General features: G+C 44.7%; 1 protein-coding gene across 2 annotated transcripts in view; it reads left to right on the plus strand.

Moving 5' to 3' along the window:
• Positions 1-24,085, plus strand: part of CLSTN2 (calsyntenin 2) — a 628,828-nt gene that overhangs the window by 493,488 nt on the left and 111,255 nt on the right. For both annotated transcript variants that reach the window (XM_050779679.1, XM_050779680.1), the window contains exon 6: positions 23,070-23,255. In XM_050779679.1, the coding sequence (XP_050635636.1) occupies positions 23,070-23,255 (186 nt within the window). The remainder of the gene's footprint in view (positions 1-23,069; positions 23,256-24,085) is intronic.

A 24,085-nucleotide genomic window follows, 5' to 3' on the forward strand; every position in this document is an offset into this window, starting at 1 on the left:
TGATTGGTATAATTCACTAGACCCAAGGACCCTGCAGACAGACTTCTGTCTTGTTCACCACTGAATTTCTCAAGCTTGGTGCGGTGTCTAGTGCCAGTGGTGGGTGCTCAAGAAAATAGTCATTGAATGAATGAATGGATGGACGAATGAAATAAAAGGTATCTGAGTTAAGAAGAACTCACCTTGTTTTGTTTTTAACTCATGGGGATTAGCTCCAGTGAAGGTGTGGCCTTTGAAGAGAAAACCTGGAAAAAATGTATAAACTCTCTATGCATGAAATATGTTCACAATGAGAATTTAAGTGGGAAAAGCAAAACACACAGCTCTATCAGGAGAATAGTCCCAATGTTTCTTTGACTTTGACAAATGAGGCACCTACAGGTTTGTGATTACATTTTTATTCCTATATTTAAATGTAATTTCCTGACAGAATTTGTACTTATTAAATGTATGCAAGGAAAAACCTGGTCACAATGTTTAACTCTACATGCGAAGAATGTATTGAGCACCACCCTGTAGTGCACACTGCTGTTTGCAGTCCGGACAAACCTTGTTGGGCAAGGCTGGTGCCCATTTGCTGTTGTGTCTCCAGTGCCCAGCACAGAGTCAGACATGATGCAGGCACTTAGCAAGTGTTTAACGATGGAGGAATGGTCAGCAAAACTTTGGTTTAAAAAATGTACCTTTCTGTGGAATAAAGAAAGCAGGGAAGAGGCAATTCCCTGCATCCATTGATAGGCAAAATGATTTAAACACATGTAACATCAGAATCAGCTACTTCATGGTGGCTTCCCTGCCTTAGCTGTGTGGGCTATGATGAGGTTTCTCTTCAAATAGCCTGATCAATACTTTATTCTTTAATTCATAGTACTCCCCCACCCCTTTTTCCTTTTTCTCTTTTTTTCCTTTCTGCCTTTGCTACATGCCCAGACACGCCATAGTACCAGGCTTATCAGTACCAGCTCACATTCCTTTCCTTATTTGGAAAGAAGACTAGCTCTCTAGCTCATTGCAGACACCCTTTCCCCTTTTCCCCTCTCTCCCTTATGTGCCCACCCTATCTAAAGAAAGTTCAAATGTTTACCCATCCAGGATTAGTTCAAATTGTGCAACCCGACCCCAGCCAATGGGGAGAGGGTACAGGGGCAGGACATGCGTCAGGAATAAAGGCTTTCCTGCCCCTTTGTTCAGGTGTGGTCTCATGGTGACTGGCCAAGGAGAAGCACCCCTCTGCACAGAAGTAAAATTGCTTTGCTGAGGATCCTTTGTTTGAGTGTTCAATTTCCTTAGGATTTTGAGCGTGATTCCCAACAGCTGTGGTGGCAGAAGCTGACAATGAATTCTTCATCCTTAATCTTCTCCCTCCAGCTTACCCCTTGCAATTCCTTCCTGCCTAAAGGGAAATGACTTAGAACAGGTACAAGAATTCAAACTGCCAAACTGTGTTTGGCATCCAGAGCCAGAATCTGGGATGTCCTCTCTCTCAGTCACTGCTCCAGTAGGCTTCCAGATCATAGACAGGCCCTCCAGGCTCTCTGATATGTAGAGCAGGCCATAGGACCTTTCTACCATTCCTGTCCCAGCTCCTAGACCTAGAGAGGAACCTCCTCTCCTTCTCCCAGCCTATGAATTCACTTCATTCCTCCACTTGGACAATGCTGAACTCTTCTTACTCGCTCATATTGGGGCCTATTCTGTCTTATATCCAGGGTTGCAGCCTCTTAAATGGAAGTTCACCTTTCTCCAGGGAAGAACTGACCACAACTGGTCTGAGTTGCGTGTCTCTTGTCCTGCCCCTTCTCCCAGCTGTGCAGAGCAAACTGGAATGAACCATGTTTTACTGGCTTGCTTGCTACTTGCAGATGATGCAGACTGCCCCTTACTGTGAGTGGGCATCAAATGGCTTGGGGGAAAGGTTTGGCTTTTCATGGAGCCAGTATGGGGTGAATCCTGCACTTTGTAAATGGATTAGGTTTTAACATGATTTGGAAAGGACACAAACATTTAGTTATAGCACTGACTGTCTGTCTTAAGGGAGTAAGAAGGAGATGACTTACAAAAGCTATCTTTGAAGTCTTCAAGGGCAGGGTCTTAGTAGAGTAGTTAGGATGGGAAGGAGAGGTTTTGAGTGTTGTCCTCATAGTAAGGACCTATGGTTACCTGATGTTATATGGGACCCAGCAAGAAAGAATAAGTAAGGAGTCATCGTGGAACTAGATAGCCTGTTTGAGTTCTAAGAGTACTGTTTTTATTTTTACTATTTATTGTCTTATATGGTATTTTCCACAGTTAGTGGATGAGCTATTGTCTACAAAGCATTATTTAAAGAGGGAACAGGCCTGGGTGCCGTGGCTCACACCTTTAATCCTAGCACTTTGGGAGGCTGAGGCAGGTGGATCACTTGAGGCCAGGAGTTTGAAACCAGCCTGGCCAACATGGTGCATCCCTGTCTCTACTAAAAATACAAAATATTAGCCAAGCATAGTGTTGCATGCCTGCAATCCAAGCTACTTGGGAGGCTGAGGCAGGATAATCACTTGAACCTGGGAAGTGGAGGTTGCAATGAGCCCGTGTTGTGCCACTGCACTCCTGCCTGGGCAACACAGTGAGACTCTGTCTCAAAAAAAAAAAAAAAAAAATATATATATATATATATATATATATATATATATATATATAGAGAGAGAGAGAGAGAGAGAGAGAGAGAGAGAATTATATATATATATATATATATATATATATAGAGAGAGAGAGAGAGAGAGAGAGAGAGAGAGAGAGAGAGACAGAGAGAGGGAACAGGTTTGAGAAATAGTAGATAGACTCAGCAGACCCTGGTAGACAAACTGGATAAGGAAGAGAAGGATAGGTCTGCCTCTCCCATTGGGCACATGGGCCCCCAGATGGATTATGGTGCCAGTCACTGAGGTGGCGACATGGAAGGAGGAGGAGTTATCTGCAGCAGCTAAAGAGTCCATTATAAAGAAAAGATCAATGCGAGGTGCCAGAGATGTCTAGTGGGCAGTGGGATTTTCACATCTGATGCTTAGGAGAAAGGTATGTGCTAGAGATGGAGATTTGAGTCTCCTGGATATATGTGCTTGATAGTGGAGGGCTTGGGCATGGATCTCATTACACATAGAGTAAGAAGAGGGCTACAGATACTCCCAGAGATAAAGAATCCTCTAAACAGGCTGCTAGATAGCCTTGTGGGGATCCCAGGTTGCACATGTCTCAAGTTGAGTGTTTCTAAACTTTCTCTAATTTCTTTTATACTTTTTACTTCCATAGGTTTTTGGGGAATGGGTGGTATTTGGTTACATGAGTAAGTTCTTTAGTGGTGGTTTGTGAGGTTTTGGTGTACCCATCACCCGAGCACTATATATTGGACCCAGTTTGGTCTTCTTAGTGTTTCCCTCTTGTCAACTGAATGAAATTACCCAAGCCTGGGCCTGTGCATGCTATGATGACTTGGAGAAGGACCTGCATCCCTTTGTGGACCAGAGCACTGCAGAGGATGTAGTACCTTTGGAGGTTGTCAGGGTGAGGGTGGCAGTAACAGCAGTGGGCCCAGCCAGAGACTGAGCTTAGCCACATGTCCCTGCTGAACCCTCCTCACAGGGGCACTGACCTGTCCTTTAGAGGATCGTTTATAATTCAGTTGGTAGTTTGGGGGTTTTTCCTTTGTTTGTTTAGTTTTTATTTTATTTTACGTTATGCTGTTTGGAGAAATGCATCCCATGTTTATGCTTTCCTTTATTCTTTTTAATCCCTTTGCCCATCTTTTTCGATGTTTCAAGCTGAAAGATTGTCTTCAACACTGATTTGGTACATTTTCCCTTTTATTGTTGCAAGTCAGATATTGTATTCATTATTTGTTCCTGCCAGAATGAACCCAAAGTTCAGTATTTTACTATCCCTTTATGCAAAATTATTCACCTTTGAAGAGAGCCACCAAAGACTTCCTCGTGGGCTTTCACCATTTTCCCCCAGATGTGTTGCTGACCGGACTTCCAGCTTTTCTGTGGCTGAGGCTCCCCAGACTGAAGAATCAGCTCTCCAGCCCCCAAGGAGCCCTTCTTTGTCCGCCCGCCTCTTCCATGAGTGTGATCCCATGGCAGCTAATTACACCTTGCTCAGCAGCAATTCACACACCACCACCAGTTGGAAGTTTCTCCCACAGGCCAACCAATTTCGGTTCCTTTTACCTTCCCAATGAGATGTCCTATTTAAAAGAAAAAGAAAGAGAGATGCAGCCACATAATTGAACCATTTCTTCTCTGTTCTTTGGGTTTTGAATAATTCTCCAGGTGCGTCAAATTGTCTGCACTGTGTCTTCCACCATCCCACAAACAGGTCCTTCATTAGGAAGGAAGGGTGGTGGCTTTCGGAGAAGCGCTTCTCAAACTCGAACATGCACTTGAGTCAGTGGGGTGGGGGGGGTCTTGGCAAAATGCAGATCCTGATTTAATAAGTCTGCGGTAGGTCTGGCTGCTTCCATCAACTTCACTTTGACTAAGACCGTGCAGAAAATAGTTACCAGACACCTGAGTATGTCTAACGCTTTTGTGCTGAAAAGACAGCAGCAGAAAGACAGCATCTAATCAGCATTAGATTAGCAGCAACTAATCTAATGCTGGCTAGATTCATTGCTCTTAGTTATTGGCAGTGTGAGAGACACTGAAATTGAATGCATATTACATGGTGGAAAATATTGTTTTTGGAGTGAATTAGTTAACCCTCTAGTGAAGGCCTACCATGTGCTAAACGCTGGGAATATGGGTAGATCTACCAGGACTCCAAGTATAGAAGGAGATGATAGAAATGCTGAGGATAAAAGCTGCACTGGAGGGACTGTGGGAAGACAAAGGGGATACTTAACCTTGAACCAGGCAGGAGCCCCTGGGAGATGTTCCTGGAGCAAATCTAGAAAAATACTGGGCTTTAGCACAGAGAGGAGGGGATATTCCAGACTAGAAAACAGGTGTTAGGTGAGAGAACACAATGCAGCTGGAGCAGGGGGAAGAAGACCAGACTGGCCAACTGAGGACCAGGTCATGGAGGGAGGGCCTCCTCCTGTATCACCCTGAGGACAGGGGAGCTGCAGAGGCTTTTCTGCCTCCATGTGGTTACAAGTATCTTAGGGAAGAAGGACTCCTCGGCAAACCACGTAGATGGTGGCTGGAATGCAGAGACTCAGGGGAGGGAGGCCAGCAGAAAAGAATGATTATTTCTGAGTGCACTTTCAAGTGGAGCACTCCCCCAAAAGTACTAAAAGTCATGTATTTATTGCAAACTCAAGTTAAAGTGGGCATCAAGGTTAGATTTCAGGCAAATCTCATGAGATTCCATAGGCAAAGGGACAAAGGTGGCAGTTGGGTGTGTCTGGGGCTGAAGAAGACCCTGCTACACCTTGTCAAGTGTATCTCCCAGTTCTCTCTGCAGCTGTCACCTGCCGCCACCCTCCTGAGGAGATAAACACCCAGGAGCCCAGGGGTCAGCTGGTCCCCTTGCCCCTTCCAAAAGTCAGATGGGTTATTAAATAAACTGAGGATCTGGCTTACATTTTACTACGTGAAAGGCATTGATTTCAAATCAGAAGGTGATAAGCCCAAGAACGTGTCCAGATTTGCTTGGGAAAGTGGGCTCAGGGCATTACCAGAAAGACAGAGTAAAGAAGGATTCTTGCCCTCGGTCCTCTCTTTGACTGTCCTGCCAGGGTGTCTGAGGTTCCAACATTGCAGTGCCAACCTTTTATTTTAATAGATAATCCACCCTGAAAATGAAAATACCTCCTGCAGGAGTCCCACGTTAGGAGTCAGCAATGTGTAGCCTACAGGACAAATCTGGTTGAGTGTTTTTGTACAACTGTGAACTAAGAGATGGCTTTTACATTTTAAATCGTTGAAAAAAAGAAAAATAAGATTTCATAGCACATTAAAACTATGTGGAGTTTTATTCTTAGTGCATATAGATAAAGATTTATTGGAACACGACCACACTTATTAGTTCACAGAGTGCCTATGGTTACCCTACAACAGGAGAGCCGAGTTGTTTCAATAGAGATTATGTGGCCCTCAAGGCCTAAATATTTACTATTTGGTTCTTTACAGAAACAGTTTTCTGACCCCTGCATGAAGCTCTTGTTGTCCATTGACGCCTTAGCAGGGAGTGGGTGATTAGATGCATAGCAAAGCCTTGAAAGGATGAGAGATCAAATGGACCTATTTAGACAGAGGCAAAGAACTGTAAAAGTCCAAAGCAAAGTTCACTGCACAAAGCGCAGGAACATCCTGTGAGATAAGCAATTCTAGCCCATTTAATAGATAAGGAAAACTTAGATTGACTGTCTTGCCCAAAATCTCACAGCGGTAAATGGTAAACATGGAATTCAAATTCATATCAGCCTATTCCAGAGGGCATCTTACTGTGTCAGAAGTAAGAAAGAGGATAGAAAAAGGGGGTTGAGAATTTCCAAAGGGGGCTGTTATGAGCTTTGCAAAAGGGTGTCTCAGAAAACAGTTTAGAAGAGAAGCACAGCCTATATGTCCTTAAGCAGCGTAGTTAACTTTTCAGTTACCTTAGCTGTAAGATGGTGATGAGACTTACCTGGAAAGGGTAGCTGGAGTTCAATGGGACAATGTCTACATAGCACCTAAGAGGCACCATGACTCTCATTTCCTTGATTGAACAAGGTCTAGGGAACCATTGCCTTGAAATTATAATTTGTTCAAAAATAAACCCAGGCTTGAAGACTGTCCATCTTTCAGATACTATTTGCCGGAAACTAAAGTTACCTCTGATTATCTCATGGCCCAGAGAAACACAAAGTGGGCCCGAGACTTAGGTGTTAAGCTTCAAACCCAAAGATGCCGGGCCCAAGTGTGGCTCCTCACACCACGGCAGGAAGACTCTACCTTCTCCTTAAAGAGAATTCAGCCTGAAAAATTACCCCTATACCTTTCCATTCAATAGGACAGCACTGACTTTTTGAGCTTCATACCAGAGGGCTCAGCTTCTTCCTCCACCCTCACAGTCTCTTTCCTATCCTTTTGAATCTCTACTATTTATCAATAACCTCTCTTCTCCTTGTCCCCATTTTTGACTTGCCTCTCCTTCCCCCTCATTTCTTCTACATTCTTCTGGTTCCTTCTGCTCCTCTTCCCTTTTCTAAGCATATGCCCTGAACCCCACACAGGGGTAGGTGATGGGGGAATGGGGTCAGGTCAAACCAGTGGAGATGGAGCTAGGTATGGAGTGAGAAGGGCTGAACCCAACCCTTAGCTGGATCATAATCTAGCCACAGGCTTTGCTTAAGCTATTTCTCTGGCTGAGCTTTGGTTCCGTGACTGTAAATTAAGAATCATAATCCTTGGCCAAGCTATTTTGTAAGATTGTTAAGACCAAAAGAGACTGTAGCGTAGAAGTACTTCACAAAATTTAAATCCCTATGCAAATGAATGCTATGATTAAATTGGGAAAATAGACACCATCATGCAAATGAACACACACACACACACACACACACACACACGAGTACACACATTTAAATCCATAGAATTGAGTAAGGCTCTGTGGCTTAAGCATCATGTTCTGGATTTTTCTACTTAAGATTGGGATCAAAGGGAGACAATGGGGTGGGATAGAAAGTGTACAGTCCTGGGGGTCAGCCCAGGAACCCAGATTTCAGTCCCAGCTAGGCCCTAGCTCACTCTGCAACCTTGGAAAAGTCACTGCTGTTCAGCTTTGGCTTGCCTAAATGTAAGTGCCTTCTTGTGAGGACCAGATGAAAGGTGCCAGCGGAGAGCCTTTCACAGAACCCCACACGGTGGGGCTCAGAGAACAGCAGCGCTTTTTAGTTCCCTTTATCTCAATTTAAAAAAATCACAATGGAGTATTTTTTCCTCAAATAATTGGAAAAACCATTATTGAGGCCTGAATTCCACTGACTGCAGCAGCCTGACCTCAGGGCAGGTGCTCCGGGGGTTTACAGCTGCTAAGGGGATTGCTCAGATCTGCCTGGCAAGCAGCTGAGCTCCTGGCGGAGGGCCTCGGGGGGTCACTTCTCCGTGAATAATGACCTGTTTTGACATCACTGACATAGCCGATCATTAAGGTGCAACAAATGGCTCTGTACAGGATGCTGATTTACCTACTCAATGGTATCTTAATGTGCTTAAAGAGCTGCCAGATAAAAGTGCCCATGCTCGAGTCTGCTTTGACCTGACTCTCCCGTGGATCCGCCTGGAGGGTAATGAGCCTTAGAGGTTTTCAAGGCCCAATAATATCAGCCCTGAGGGGAAGAGGGTGTGGGCAGACTTCACTCATCCCGAAGAGTACTCAATAATGATAGTAATAATCATTACCACTGACTGAGCACTTACTATTTGCCAAGCCTTATCTAAGAGCATTCATTGCATGCAGGTGGTCATTTGTTCTTCACTGCTCCCTGAAAACTGTTATTTTCCCATTTTACAGATGAGAACACTGAGGTTAATACACTTGCCACACAGCTAGTAATATTGAGGCCAGCTCCATCTGTCTGCAGACATAGAGATCCTCCCCCAATTTCCTACAATTCATCTCAAAGAAAAGGAGAACACTGCCATCTTTTGAGACCGTTAGAGGAAAGCTATTTGGGGGAAAGTTCTGAAATTAGAACTCTTTCCCCATGTTAAAAAGAAAATATGTCATTGGATAGTAAGGCAGCTTTGAGAGGGGACCATGGCTTGTGAATGGTGGAGGTGGGAGGGGTATCACTCTTGTCACCCAGGCCCACCACTGGGACCTGTCTTCATTCAGGATAACAAGGTCATTCATCACTCAACTTTAGATGATCTCTCAGGGACCACAAGGGGAAAAGCCTTGTCCAAGGTCATTCGGAGAGCTGGAACCATAGCTAGACTCAGGCCTCCTGACTCAGAGCCCCATACATGCTACCTCATCTCCCCATGGACCTGGGTCTGCCCCTGAGCTGCACAGTCTGCCTACTCCCTCTTCCACTGACAGTTCTTTGAAATTTTGCAGTGGACTTGAATGTCTCCCTGCAGGGAGTCAGCAGAAGATACAGCTTCAGAGTGCAGGCTTCGAAGCCAGAAAGACCCAGGTTCAAATCCAGTTCCATTTGACTCAAGGACATTGGATAAGTCAATTAACCTCTCAGAACCCCCAGATGTGGCATCTGCAAAATGAGGTTAATAGCAGTACCTATGGCAGAGGATTGTCACAAGGCAGAACTGTGCCTGGCAGGTAGGAATGCCTGAATTAATTCTAGCAATGAGGAAAGTGAAGGCAGGGGAGAGCAAGCAGAAGTGGCTAAAGTGCTTTTGGGAGTCTGGCCAGCCTCTCAGCATTATTTGCTGACTGTGTGACCTTAGGCAGGTCATTTGATATCTCAGCCTCAATTGTCTCCATGGTAAAATTACCCTCCTGCTAATCCCTTCCTCGGATGGATGCTGTGCAGGTTGATAACATGTGTAACAGGCCCAGCTAAGTGCCTGTTAAATGGTGGCTTCCTTCCTGCTCTCTGCACAACCCAGTGGAGGGCGGCCCCAGCCAGCCTGGGTACCTAGGCTGCCACCTGCACACAAGCCATACTTGGATTCTCATAATGTGTGTGACCACAGAAAGTGCCCCTCCTCTTCCTGCCACAGTTGTCCTCATCTCTAAAGTGGGCAGAACAGTGCCCCCTTCTCCCCACGTCTACCTCCCAGAGATCCTGATGGAGGGAGGAACTGGATGGAGAGCCAGGAGCTGGCCGAGGTTGACCTCAGGAGCTCTGGATTCACACTGTTAAGTGTGGTGTGACCCATGAGGTACCAACTCGGGGACTTGGAGCATTGACCCCACCCTAACCATGCAGAGGGACAGTGTGGGCCTAGCCCAACTGAGCTTTGACTCAACTCAGGAAACTTCCCCCAGGGCCGCCTCTGCACCCAGCCAGCCCCTGGGAACCATGAGCTGGAGTGGTGATGAGGTGAGGGAAGGCAGGTGAGCAGTCCATTCCAATACAGGACAGTCAGGGCACTGACACGCAAAGGCCAGGGTCTGTGAGAACAGAGGTGAGGTACAGTGGCCAGGCTTGAGAAAGCTTCCCCAAGAAGGTGGCACCTAGGCTGAAGTCTGAAGGATGAGTACATTAGCCGGGTGCCTAAGGGGCTGGGGAAGGGGCCAGTGATGGGAAGAAGCAGGGAACAGCATCCGCAGGAGAGCTTGCTGCTTAACTGCTGCACCTCCGGGCATTTCCGTCCACTCTTCTATCAACATTGTGGCTGTATGACTGACAGGAGACAGGCATTTGGGTTGCAGAGAGGAGTTTCGGAGAAAGGTAAGTGATGGAGTAGATGGACTAGTGTGTTTTGTTTTCTTGTTTGTTTTCTTTTCCTTTTTTTATCTTGAATATATTTTTGTGTCTTAAAAAATTATTTAATTATTTTTAACACTTTTGTGGGTACATAGTAGGTGTATATATTTATGGGGTTCATTAGATGTTTTGATACACAGATGCAAACTGAAATGAGCATATAATGGAGAATGGAGTATCCATCCGCTCATAAGCATTTATCCTTTGAGTTTCAGTCAATCAAATTACATTCTTTAAGTTATTTTAAAATATACAGTTAAGTTATTGACTATAGTCACCTTCTCGTGCTGTCAGATAGTAGGTCTTACTCATTCTTTCCATTTTTTATATCCGTTAACCATCCCCACCTCCCCCTAGGAACCCCCTACCACCCTTCACAGCCTTTAGTAACCATCCTTCTACTCTCTATATTTATGAGCTCAATTGATTTGATTTTTAGATCCCACAAATAAGTAAGAATATGCAATTTTTGTCTTTCTGTATTTGACTTATTTCACTTAACATAATGATCTCCAGTTCCATCCATGCTGTTGCAAATAACTGGATCTCATTCTCTTTTATGACTGAATAGTACTCCATCATGTTATGTACCACATTTGCTGTATCCATTTATCTGTTAGTGGACACTTAGGTTACTTCCAAATCTTAGTTATTGTAGACAGTGCTGCAACAAACATAGGTGTGCAGATATCTTTTCAATACACTTGATTTCCTTTCTTTGGGGTATATACCTAGCAATGGGATTGCTGGATTAAATGGTAGCTAATTTTTTAGTTTCTTTGAGGAATCTCAAAACCGTTTTCCATAGTAGTTGTATTAATTTACATTCCCACCAACAGTGTTCAAGGGTTCCCCTTTCTCCACATCCTCGCCAGCATTTGTTATTGCCTGTCTTTTGACTATGGGCCATTTTAACTGGGGTGACATGATATCTCATTGCAGTTCTGAATTGCATTTCTCTGATGATCAGTGATGTTGAGCACCTTTTCATATGCCTGTTCGCCATTTGTAGATCTTCTTTTAAGAAATGTCTATTCAAATATTTTGCCCATTCTTTGATCGAATTCCTAGAATTTTTTTCGTGTAGAGTTGTTTGAGCTCCTCATAGAATCTGGTCATTAATCCCGTGTCAGAGGGGTAGTTCGCATAGATCTTCTTCCATTCTGTGGGTTGTCTCTTCACTTTGTTGATTGTTTCCTTTGCTGTGCAGAAGCTTTTCAACTTGATGTGATCCCATTTGTCCATGTTCACCTTGGTTGCCTGTGCTTGTAGGGTGTTGCTCAAGAAATCTTTGCACAGACTAATCAGTGTCCTAGAGATTTCCCCCAATGTTTTCTTTTGGCTGTTTTCATAGTTTGAGGTCTTATATTTAACTCTTTAATTCCTTTTGATGATTTTTGTGTGTGGTGAGAGATGGGGTCTAGTTTCATTCTTCTGCACATGCATATCCAGTTTTCCCAGCACCCCTTAATGAAGAGACTGTCTTTTCTGCAGTGTATGTTTTTGAAACACTTGTCAAAAATAAGATCACTGTGGATGTGTTACTGTTGGTTTTTATCAGAGATGTGGTGAGGTTTCCAATGCAGACTGTGAAGTAAGTAGATCGAACTGTCTAGAGAGATTCTGTGAGGCAGTGGACATAATAACCAGAGTTCACCTGGCAAAGGCACAATGTAGGTCTCCTTGGGGAGGGCCCCTTCTCCCCACCTTCCATGGAGCCCAGCCAGTCTGGACCCCTGTGGCCTGGGTGTTCCCTGGGCAGGTGAAGAGGGCCAGTCCTGGCCACATGAGCAGCAGGCATGGACAGTGGGGCCCCGGTAGGAGTGGAAGCCCAGGAACACCTGTGTGGGGAATGTGGAGAACCTGTCTGGGGCCTCTGAAAACTAAGGCATTCAGAGGAGGACTCATTTCTGATGAGTTCTTGGTTGGTGAAGGTTGGTATTTAGAGTAAAATGTGACCTCACTTTCAGCCACAGTTTAAGACAAGTATTATTATTTGGTTACTCTCATTTTAGTAACAAGGCTCTGCTGGTGGACAGTGCTTGAGAAAGCTGTGTTCCTTCTCTGCATTCCCCAGTGCCAGTGTCTGTCTCTGGCCTGAGACTCTGCATCCCTGATTGCAGCAGCCACCCTCACACAGGCTGAACCAGGCAGGCAAGGAGTAGGGAGCTTCTACCTGCTGGGAGGTTTGGTTAATGACAGTTTCACACATGCTGAATCTTCCACCCTTGGTGAGCTTCTAGGGAAATTCAGCCCTTTTCTCAGGCTCTAGATCCAGAAGAAAATATTATAATAACAGTATGTCATCCCTTGTCAAATTCTAAGGCTTTTACTCCTCAGGCGCTCAGCCTCCTTGGGTTTCTAACAACCTCATCACCAAATGCCAACAAAGCAGTCCATGTCTAATGCATGGGTGGGGCTCACACTGGCCAACAGGAGCCCTTTGTGACAACAGAAAGAGGCTGGCTGGCTGGCTGCCCAGGTGGGCACCCCTAGGCAAGGAATAAGGATGTTTCTCAGGCAAGATTTATGAGCTCTGCATTCTGTTAAGAGAACCTGAGGTAGTAAGTGGCAATTGGGCTGCCATGATATTTTTAATGTAATTTTTTAAAATTATAATTTCTTATCCTCATTTGAAAATAATTTTAAAAAATAAACTCAATAAAAATTTCCTGTAGTTCAATGAATGCAGTGTTGTCAATATTACCTTGTTTTTTCCTTTCAATGCGTAGTCATTTGAACATTATGTTCTTTTTCCACTAAACCTTATGTCATATTTATTCCCCCACATCATAAAACCTCACTGACCCCCTCAGTGGCTGCATGACATCCCCTTCTATAGGTGTATCCAAATGTGCTTGACCGTGTCCTTGTAGTTAGATAGGGCCATGTGATTATCATATGTCAGCATGCTTCTGTTGTTCTTTTTAATGCAATGGCAATTAGTACAAAAGTCTTTGAATTTTGGTTACCCTTCTCTGGAGTCTATTTACTGGGCCAAAGTCTGGTCATTTTGAAAACTGAGATACATTCTGCCAAGCATCTTGCTAACCATTCGTGACAGTGTACTCTCCTAGCCCTGTTAGAGAGCCACCTCTCCCACCTTCACACATGGGGAATTGGGGGTCTCAGTATGTTCAACAGACTCTGGAGATTTAGACTGTATTTCCTGTAGAAGTGAGAACTTGATTTCAGCTTGAGACTCTTGTTCAGTGAAATGGAAAATCCTGCACTCTAGTACCACCTAGGAAAACGGTCCTTTCATTTAAAAAAAAAAAAAAGTTTTGAAGCTGTGTGCAATTGATAGCTTAAAAAGAGATTTACATAACTAGAATATGAAAAGTATACATAAGCCATCTTTTCAAAAAAATTGAAAAATATGGGCATGAAAACTGTGCCCTTCAATTGTGAATGTTTTTCAAAGCCATAAAAGTAAAGATTCTTAAAGAACCACTGCTCCATCTTTACACTAATAATACATTTGTCAAGAGATTAAAAAAATTGCCTGGCAGATGCTCATGTTTATTGTACATAAGAGAGAAGCATTTCTGTACATCCAAGAGAAGGTGCCCTGGTTGACTGAGTTCATTGATCTTGGAAGGATTGTCTTTCAGAAGGGCTGCTTTGAAGTGCCTGGTTTCTGTACCTTTCCAGCATCGGTTCTGCTGGATGTGTTTCTGTTTGGGAACCGAGAAGGATGTGAGCTGAGGGTCTTTAGGGTTGAAGGGACTGGGAGAAAGCTGCAGCCGAGCCTGGGGTGGGTCCAGGCTTCTGAACACCACATAGTTCACTTCAACTTTGGCTGCTGACCCACGGTCCCCCACCCCCCCAGAGAGCCAGGGTAAAAGGAAAGGAGGGCTTGGCATAGGCTCTAAAGAGGTAGTGCCCAACACTAGCAAGATTGGAGACTTGGTGGGTAATGGAGGCTCCTGCCGGCATGAGGGAACCACACAGGATAGGATGGTTTCCTCTCACAGCATGGGGAAGGCCGAAGGCTGCCAGGAATGGAATGTGGTGTCTCAGAGGCCTGAGTCAGCCATCTCTCCAATGCAGTCTGCTCAGCAAGCTGTCTTTACACGTTGTCCTTAACTAGTGGCACCAGTTCTCCTGGCTGGCAGGTGAGAGGCCAGGGAGGACGGCCTGGCCTGGGCTTCAGCGAGGAGCTGCCTGCAGTTTCCCAGTTGCTACCAGAATAAGGCCCCAAAGTCTCTGCCAGTGTGCATGACTTTGAGGTCTGCCAAATAGATGAGAAGCTTTTCTTAGGTCAGAGTCAGTCATCACAGTGTTGATTTGGGGCCAAATTATATCCCCTCTGTCATCAGGAAACTGGAAAGAACGTCATGAGCAAGACAAAATTTGAGAACAGATTTCTAGTTCTTTCATTTGACATTTATTGAGAATGTCTAGGGGACTAAAAAGGTTAAAAATGTATGGAACAATTGAAGCCAGTTTTAAGTGCAGTTTCAGCATTCACATTTGTCCACAGACATTTCAATTCAGGTGGGTGGGGGGTGTGCACACATACACAGCACACACGTGCACATGCAAACACACATGTACATACACACACAGCAGCCATGTCTCGAATCCTTTCCATTTTAATGCCTAGCAGCAGCCTGTCCTTTGGCAGCTGGTTGGGCTAAGCAGATGATTGATAAGTAAGGTGCACCATCCTATGTGGGAACTGGAGTGTGCATGTCTATATGTCTGGGTGTGTATCTGTGTGTATGTGTGTCCTGATTTTCATACATCTGATTACTCACTCATTTCATAGATATTTGTTAGGCACCTTTTATGTGCCAGGCATTGAATAGTGACGTACAAGTCATGCTCCTGGGTGGGAACGGGACATAAAGGAATAAGTAAATTCTCAGGGAGAGGCTGCGGTGGAGATTGGGGAGACTCATCAAGGTGAGGCCAGTACCAATAAGGGCTCCTTTACAAAGTCACCTGTGAGGTGGGACCTGGATGAAGAGAAGCACCAGTCCTAGGAAGGGCAGGGACTGAGTACACAGGCAGAGGAACAGCAACAATCACAGCCTTGAGGCTTCACTGAGGATATAGCACAGAGATATGGATCCTTGCCCCGCTTTCCTTTTGTAGTTAATTATCTCTTCTTAGTAGGAATTAAAAAGTAATAAAATACTCTTGTGAAAATAAGACATAGTAAATGGAAAAGGGTCAGTAATAAAGGAAAAGAGAGGATTCCTTACATTTGTAATTGAGTGCAGAGAATTCCTGTTTTGTTTCTTTTTAAATGGTGCCTGTGTGTGTTTTTAATTGGAAAAGAAAAAGCCACATAATTTAATGCTCAAAAATGTGTGTGCCTATTATGTGTCAGATACAGGGATAAGTGGTTTGCATTTATTATCTCATAGAAACCCTATATACAACTCTAAAATTGGTCACGATATCATGAATGTTTGCATGAGTAAACATAAAGGGAAAATATGGCTTGCTCACAGTACACGATACCAAGTGGCAGAGCTGGAATTCACACCCGGGTCTGACTCCAAAGCCCTGATTCCTAGCAGTTATGCTCTGTGGACTCCTTTGGGGGCAATTAATTAATGTCCCCATTCGACAGAAGAAGAAAGTGAGGATCAGAAAGGTTAAAGAATATGCCCAAGGTTGCTCAGCTGGTAAGGCAGGACCAGCTGCATAATTTGTGGGTCCCAGTATAAAATGGAAACAAGGGGCCCCTTGTTTAAAAATTATTAAGAAAGTTAAGACAGCCACAGCAGAGCGTTCAACCAAGATGGGGCCCTTCTGAGCATGAAACTGCTTGTAGAGCCAGGGTTGAAGTTCCGGTCTCCCTGACTCCTCACCACCCCCGCCTCCTTCTAGCTGAATTTCCAACCTGATAGTTGTAGACCCATAATAGCAATTGATGAAATGTAAAAAGAATATGAATTCCTAAAAGCAAGAAGCAAGACATTCTTTTCTGGTTTTAGTCAGCTTCTGCCACTCCTTTCCACAAAGGCCTTGAAGAGTCTGTTTCTGATGCTCTAAATAACCCACTCCCTGGCCCAGCATCCAAGGTCCTTGTCATCTGGCCCCAAAGTGCCTCACCCCACACCAGGGCCCCATGAAGCCCTCCTCAGCCTCACATATGTCTGCACCTTCTGAGGCATGGCAGCTGCTGGGTTGTACACTCAGAAATGGAAGTACTATTCACATCATTTCCATCTGAATGGCACCACTTGAACCTGGAGCTGTACAGACACGAGGCCCTGAAGAAGACACCCTGGAGTTCTCTTCTAGTCTGGCATTCCCTTCATCTGCAATGCTGTATTAACTATGTCTGTTATTTTCTAGTATATATTCTGATGTTTTGACATCTGGGGGCCTTACTGACCCTGGAGGGACTGCTCCTCTTGGGATTGGCTGATTCTCAGAGATCCTAAACATCTCACCCTCTCACTTTTTATATGCACTCCAGCCAATCTGGAGCCCACACCCCCAAACATCCCTTTTTGGGGCTCTCACACTCTGGGACACCATTCACCTGCCCTAATCACCCCAGGGTCAGGTACCAGACAACTATGCCCAAGAACTGGCTGGAATTATTCAAACTAGTGAATATTAAAATGCTTGCCCTGCCTTACTTGTTTCTTCCCATGGAAGCCACAGTAAAGCCTTGTGTCCACAGTTTCTCACCTTCCTTCTGCCTCCTGGCTGACACAGGTTCTCCTCTGCCCACTCCCCTGCCTGTGGTGTGGCATGCTCCCTGAATCTGAATCTGTCTAGTTGCAGGGTTAACACTCTTAAATTTTACTAAACAGAATTGAACTAAACTTCAATGAAGTGAAGTTAGTTCCCTCTGGTGTGGCCCTGTCAGTGGTGACACCTGCATGGATTGATCGAGGGGTGGCTATCAGGAGTATTCTGCTGTTCTCGAATGAACACCAGGACTAGCCCAGCTGCTGAATGACGACTTTGAAGCAGTCTGGATACTTCACACCCACACTAAACATCCTATGTATGGCTCCTTACTGGTCCTGCAATTAAATCCAAACCTCTTCCCCAGCATTCATCATCTGACCTTCATTTACCTATGCAGCCCATCTCTGCTTCCTGACCTGCCCCCAATTCAGATGCACTGGATGGTCAGTGGAGATGATGGCACTCCCTGCTGAGCAAAGGTACCCTCCTAGCTTCTTCCAGTAGGAGAGGAAGACCCTTGGTGCCCAAATCAAAGCCACCCATCCCTTAGAGAAAGTCCTAAAAGATGGCAGATAGTGATTGCTTGCAGATCTGGCTGCAGTGTCAGCTGCCTGAACAGTTCCTGTTCTGGGGTACCCCATTCCCATCCTCTCACTCCCCAGAATCCCAATATCCAGCCACTCACTTTGTGTGAACCCAGCAATTTCCTAGAAATCCTGATGCATCTCCAGCCATTGGAAGCTGAGACCAGGAGGAACCGGAGGCTCCTGTGCGTGCACATTTAAGGAAGGAAGCATGTCTTTGCCACACCTGCCTCTTTCCCTTTTATTCTTCTGCATCGTTTTTGACCACAGAATTGGGACAATGGACTGAACGTCTTAGATTACAAGAGCCCCAAAGCCTATGCTTTCCAGAAATCTCTTAGATTAGCTTTATTCCCTCTCGAGGCATCTAATATAAAACTTCCAAGTGGTTAATGTTCTCTTGATAAGAAAACATAAGATACCCAAATGTAGAGGTAGTTATAATAAAATCATCATCTTTCTAAATTCTTAATCCACAAAGAAGGAGTTTAAATCCCAATAGCTTTTTCAGGAATACTTACAGGGTAATTTAGGCCCAATTATTAAAACAGTGGGCAGGCTGCTCCCTTTCTCTTCACTTAAGAAAAAAATTGAACCGCAATTCATAAAGTAGTCTCTAGGCCCTTTATAAACTAAAAAGATTTTGTGTCCAAGCAGGACAGTTCAGAGAAGTTTGAGACACTCATGAACCAATGGGTGGGATATTTCCATACCGAGCCTTCGTGGGAAGGTCTCTGCGTTAGGCCCTTAGCCTGGCATATCTCGTGCTACCATAAACCCAGGAGGGGATATAATTTTCCCCAATCTGCAGATGAATCAACGGAGGCTATAAGATGACGGCAGCTTTGTTAGATTCACATGACTCGCATTTGGCAGAGCTGAGATTCAAGCCTGGATTTCTGCAGTCTTCAGTGTCAAAGCAAACCTCCAGCCCCGTAAGCTACCGTCAAGGTCAGACACTGATAAAACTGACAATACTTCTTGATCTTTTGCCAACATTGGGATTATCACTGTTTTGTTTTTAAATATTAGCATAAATTGAATGTCAAACATGAATCTGTAGAAATTATAGTTGTCTCAGTTCTGGCAAATCCTCAGAATAATGGAGGAGCTTTTGTAAAAACAGCCATGTGGCCTGTAATCCCAGCACTTTGGAAGGCCGATGTGGGTGGATCACCTAAGGTCAGAAGTTCAAGACCAGCCTAGCCAACATGGTGAAATCCCGTCTCTCCTAAAAATACAAAAATTGGCCAGGTGCGGTGGCAGGTGCCTATGATCCCAGGTACTAGGGAGGCTGAGGCAGGAGAATTGCTTGAACCCAGGAGGCGGAGGTTGCAGTGGGCTGAGATAGCACCATTGCACTCCAGCCTGGGTGACAAGAGCGAAATTCTGTCTCAAAAAAAAAAAAAAAGAAAGCTATGTGACCTTGGGCAAGTCACACCAATTCTTAGCCATGGTTTTATCGTTTGTGCAATTAAGGTGACACTCCCCCACTGGGTCCCTGAAAGGATTAAGTGAAAGGATAGATGTAAAAGTGCTTGGCACCTTGTCGATGCTTAGTCCTTGATTTCCTCTTATTTCTTGCAATAAGTGTTATTGAATAAACGATAATTTACCAATAATATATCTATTGGATGTAGTCCTTATGTTTGGTGCTGAAATGACTCTGCATGTAATCCCCCCAAAATCCGAGGTGGTAGATACAAACTTTATAGAAGATGAAACTGAGGCTCACAGAGCATAAGTGATTTGCCCAAAGTTACACAGTAAGTGGTAAGCGTGGGATTTAAACTCAGGTATGCAGAATTAAACATTCACACTTTTAAGAACCATGCTATCCTACCCTCCAGGAGATGAGGAGGGACAGACACATCAAGTGGTAAAGGCTGAACTTGATGACTTGCCTTTTGCTCTCTTAACCCCACCCTAACTCCTTCTTGGAAAATGGAAGATGTTTCTATGAGCATCTCACTCTCTCAAGGACACTGTACTCAGAAAGCTCCACTGATTTCTTTTACTATATGGTTGCAATTTTGCCTGCTCCTCATAAACCCTCAAAAACAAGCCTCTTGAGGCCACCAAAGCAACTGGCAATTGTGATGTTCCTAAAACTCTTTTATACCTGATTTCTCCCTGGTGGTCAGAGAGGGCCCTGCCCTCCCAGCTAGGGGGTGAGCGAGAGGATGAAGACCCTACAGGATTGTGCTTCCTGGCTTTTCCCTTCACGATTTACTTGCTTGTTTATTTGAACTCCTTTTTAAAAGATTTGAGGTGGAATTTCTCATCAGGGATAACCACCAAAATATCTAGATGAGAAAGAGATGCCTGCAGCCTCTGCCGAATAATGGAAATCAATGAGTTGGGTGTCTTGGGTTTCTCCAGAGAAGAGGCTTCCAGAGACCATGACCAGAGGGGAGGTATTGTGAGAGGGCTCTCCTGAACTAGCAGAAACAGGAGAACCTCAAGACTGGTGCTGCAGGGTGCACACCAAGCTCCTGCTTCCAGCACAAAACTGCTTTCTCCATTTTCAGTGTACAGAAAGGGAGTTTATGGAGGGTTTGGGGAGAGAGGAGAGAGAGATGGTTCTATATAGAGAAGGGATAGATGGTTCAGCAGGAGTGAAGATACAGGCAGGTGGGGTCAGTACCAGAGAAGCTGCAAACAAGCCATGGATTCTGTCTGCAGCTCAAGAAGTGCTACCAAGGCAGCAATCAAAGTTAGATGTCTGGGGCTGCCCAGATCCACCCAGCAAATGTTTCCTATCAAAAGATAGCCTGTAGGGTTCTGTCACAGTTTCTACCACTAGTGAGCATCTACTCTGTGCCAGGCACTGACTAGCAATGATGGGGCCTCAGAGGCACCATGAAGCTTGGAGTCTAATTCTACCGTCTAATGTTGAAAATACTGCAGAAGCATGGAGGAGAGAGGGCATCGACCTAGACTGGAGAAATCCCAGAAGGCCACATGGAGGAGGTAGCGACAGGGATGGTGATAGAAAGGGAGACTCAAGTAGAAGAAGTAGCACAATCAAATACACAGTGGCACGAAACATTTTGTACCTAGGACACTACAGGGTTGGCCGTGTGTGTGGAGGGCTTCCTATAGCACTATGACTTTAGATCCACCAGACAAAAAGCCACCTTTTGCTCCAGTGGTTTGTCCTTAAGATTGCACTTGAGGCTTTTGGAGCATGGGCTGCAGCAACTTCATGATCTCATCCTCTGGGAGGGGATGGGCTAATCCAGATACAGCTCCTAAAGACTATGAGGAAAATAACATAGAATTGGGGATATTCTCCTTTACAATTAGTCACTCTCATCCAAACATCCTCTTATTGTAAGTACCCTAGGAATGAATCTCACAACCATAATGTGCACTCTCTTCTTGTGAGACACTCTGAGAAAACCCCGTAAAGGGCAGCTGGTGACCGTGGGGGCTCAGAGCTAAAGTCAGATTGCAAAGTACCTGAAATGTGTCAAAGTTGTGATGCATGGGGGCAGATTGTCTTCTTCCTTGCCAGGGAACAACATTGATCAGTCTCTACTGCCTGCAATGCACACATTTTCACACTCAGTCCCTACCTCAATACTGTAAGCTCAGTGCTATGGTTCCCATTTTCTTGATGAGATGCCTGAGGCTTGGGGACCTTCAGTAACCTGCGCGAGAACTTCCTGACCTTACAAAGACAAGCCAAGATTGTTGCTGCATCTGCTTCACACATGCTTCCCTGAGGCTTCCCCCAATGCATTTGTCCTTCATATTCGGGCCTCAGCTCAGAGGTTAACTCTCAAGCTAAAGGAGCCCCTCACTATCACTGGCTTTTCCTTTCATAGCACTTACTCCTCTCTGTTAGAGCAGCACAGGCTTATTCATCACCTGCCTCTCTCCCTAGGCTCCTGACTTGTTCACTGCTATACCCTTTGTACTCCAAGCAGAGCCTGGCACATAGAAACAAACCCTGAACAAATGGTTGCTCAGTGAACAAAGCCATCTGGCTAGCCCCAAAGCCCAGCCTCTTCCAAGATACTGGTATCACATGGTGGTGCCAGTGGCCCACTGGGAACTGAGGAGTCTTCTGGTAACCACAGCCTGATACCGAGTCCCACAATGAAGGACTTTCTGAGTTTCTCATGGGTGAGGTCAGGCAACTTCATAGATTTTTATTTCTACTTCAGCAAAGGGATATCATCTAGCAATGTTGTATGTGACAAACATTTGGGATTAGTAAACTAATAGCACCCATAACTCACATTGCTTGATGACTCAGAATCACTCTTCTGCACATAAATCTGGCTGAGGATGGCTGCACAGCCATCTCAGACATGTGTCCTCGCAGAGCATGGGATGCCCGCTGTGGCAGGCAAACACACGTCATCATCAGTCACTGGGAGCCTGCCTTGAGTCCACTCTGACTTTCAGGTGCTGCTGTTATTATATCAGTCAATTCCTGTGTACACTCACTTGTAGAGTTTGTATGTGTTGATTGCTCTGTTCTTGCATGGTATCATTTTAATTGTGATTTTGTTCCTCTCTAATGCTTTATCATCTCCACATTATTGTTTCACTAAAAAGCAGTGACAAGACCATGAGACCTACTTCAATGACTCACAGTTCTGAGTGTCTGAGAATCCTTTCACCGTACCTTGTGAACTCATGAGATGCCTAAACAACCATGCTTTCTTTTGTTTTATAAGAAGGCACGTGAGGCAAAGTTGAAAAATGGGGCGAGAGGCACAACACTCAAAAATATCATCAGTGGCACATTAAAAAAAAGGAGAAAGAGAAAACATTAGCACAATATTACACAAATACTACAATAATTATGGCATCTTACCTCGAGGAGATCTGACGTTTGCCTGTGAAATGAATGTAAGAAGGGTTGCCTCCCCCAGGTATTGAAATAATCTGTACCACAAGCCCCCGTGACACAAATTTACCTATATAACAAACCTGTACTTATACACCTAAACCTAAAATAAAAGTTAAAAAATGCACTTTGAGATATTAAAGCAAAGGTTGGGGATGGTGGGGGTTGCCTCTGGTGTGTTGTTGTGAAGTCCTTGAAGGAGTATCTGGGAAATGAATGAAGAGTTGTGACTGCAGCCATGGACAGGTGTGGTTCACGACACTGGTGAACTGAGTAGCTGGTATATGTTTGAAGGTGTGACTGTGTGTGTGTGTGTGCTCATGTGAGTGTGCGTGTGCCTGCGCGTGTTTTGTGTGTTCCTACGTGGCTCAGTGCAGCTAGGTGCAGTTTTCTGCATTTGCCTAGTATTTCTCAGGGAGGAAACCTTGCATAAGCAAATGTAAAACTGCCATTATTCTCAGACTGTTCCCTAATATCTAATATATGTGTTGGGGCAAATAATTCATTGGAACAAATTCACACTTCTAAAATAAATGTTCCAGCAGAACTGACTGCACCTGATTCACTTTTCGTCCTTTCCTTGTTTGTTTAGACTGGACCAAAAGGATTGAGTACCAGCCTGGCTCCGGGAGCATGGCCCTGTTCCCCAGCATCCACCTGGAGATGTGCGATGGAGCCGTGTCTTCCCTCCAGATCGTCGCGGAGCTGCAGACTAATTACATTGGGAAGGGTTGTGATCGGGAGACCTACTCTGAGAAATCCCTTCAGAAGTTATGTGGTAGGTTTTTCCCTTTGGGGATTTTTAAAATTAATTGCTTTTAAATGATGTATACCAAAAAAAGCATATCTTATTATCTCAGGGAAGAGTCAGCCCTCCCTTCCTGCACCGATATGTGTAACTCCTGGATGGATTTTAAGTTTACTTGTTAAGTAAACTTACCCATTTAAACTTACCTTAAACTTACCTGCTTAACTTACCCGTTAAGCAGATGGGTTGGAAGGCCCAGCTTTTGGCACTAGACTCCTGACTCAGACTCCGTTTATTAGTTATGTGACTTTGGGCAAGTGACATGGAAAGGCAAAGCCTTTGCTCTTCTTTGGTAAAACAGGGATTAAATGGCACAATACTTTCAAGAATACCTAGGGCAGGGCCCAAAGAAACACGAGTTCCTTTCTGCCCTACTGGTTTAGAAGAAGCTACCAGACCAGACCCAGTACAAAGAGTTAGTAGTGTCAGTCACCTGGAAAGAAATTGGTCTCCTCCCCAGAGCGCCAGCTATATAATTTGTGGGGCCCAATGCAAATGAAAATTTGGGGCTCTTTTTCAAAAATTAACAAGAGTTTTAAAACAGAGACAGCAAAGCATTAAACCAAGGATACACAACTAAGCATTGGACCCTATGTGACTACTCAGGTTGTTATTGACAAAGCTGGTCTTGCCAAGGATGGGGTCTTTCCGTACTCAGTATCACAAAGCCAGTACACAAAACCAAAAGTGAATGTCAAGCAGTGCAGGCTTTATTCCGTGGCCGTGGAATTGAGAAGCAGGAGCATGGCTCACCATCAACTTCTCAACAAGTGAGGGTGAGGGGCTTAAGAGACAGGATT

This window comes from Macaca thibetana, chromosome 2 (assembly GCF_024542745.1).
Source record: "Macaca thibetana thibetana isolate TM-01 chromosome 2, ASM2454274v1, whole genome shotgun sequence".
In the NCBI taxonomy this organism is placed as follows: domain Eukaryota; kingdom Metazoa; phylum Chordata; class Mammalia; order Primates; family Cercopithecidae; genus Macaca; species Macaca thibetana.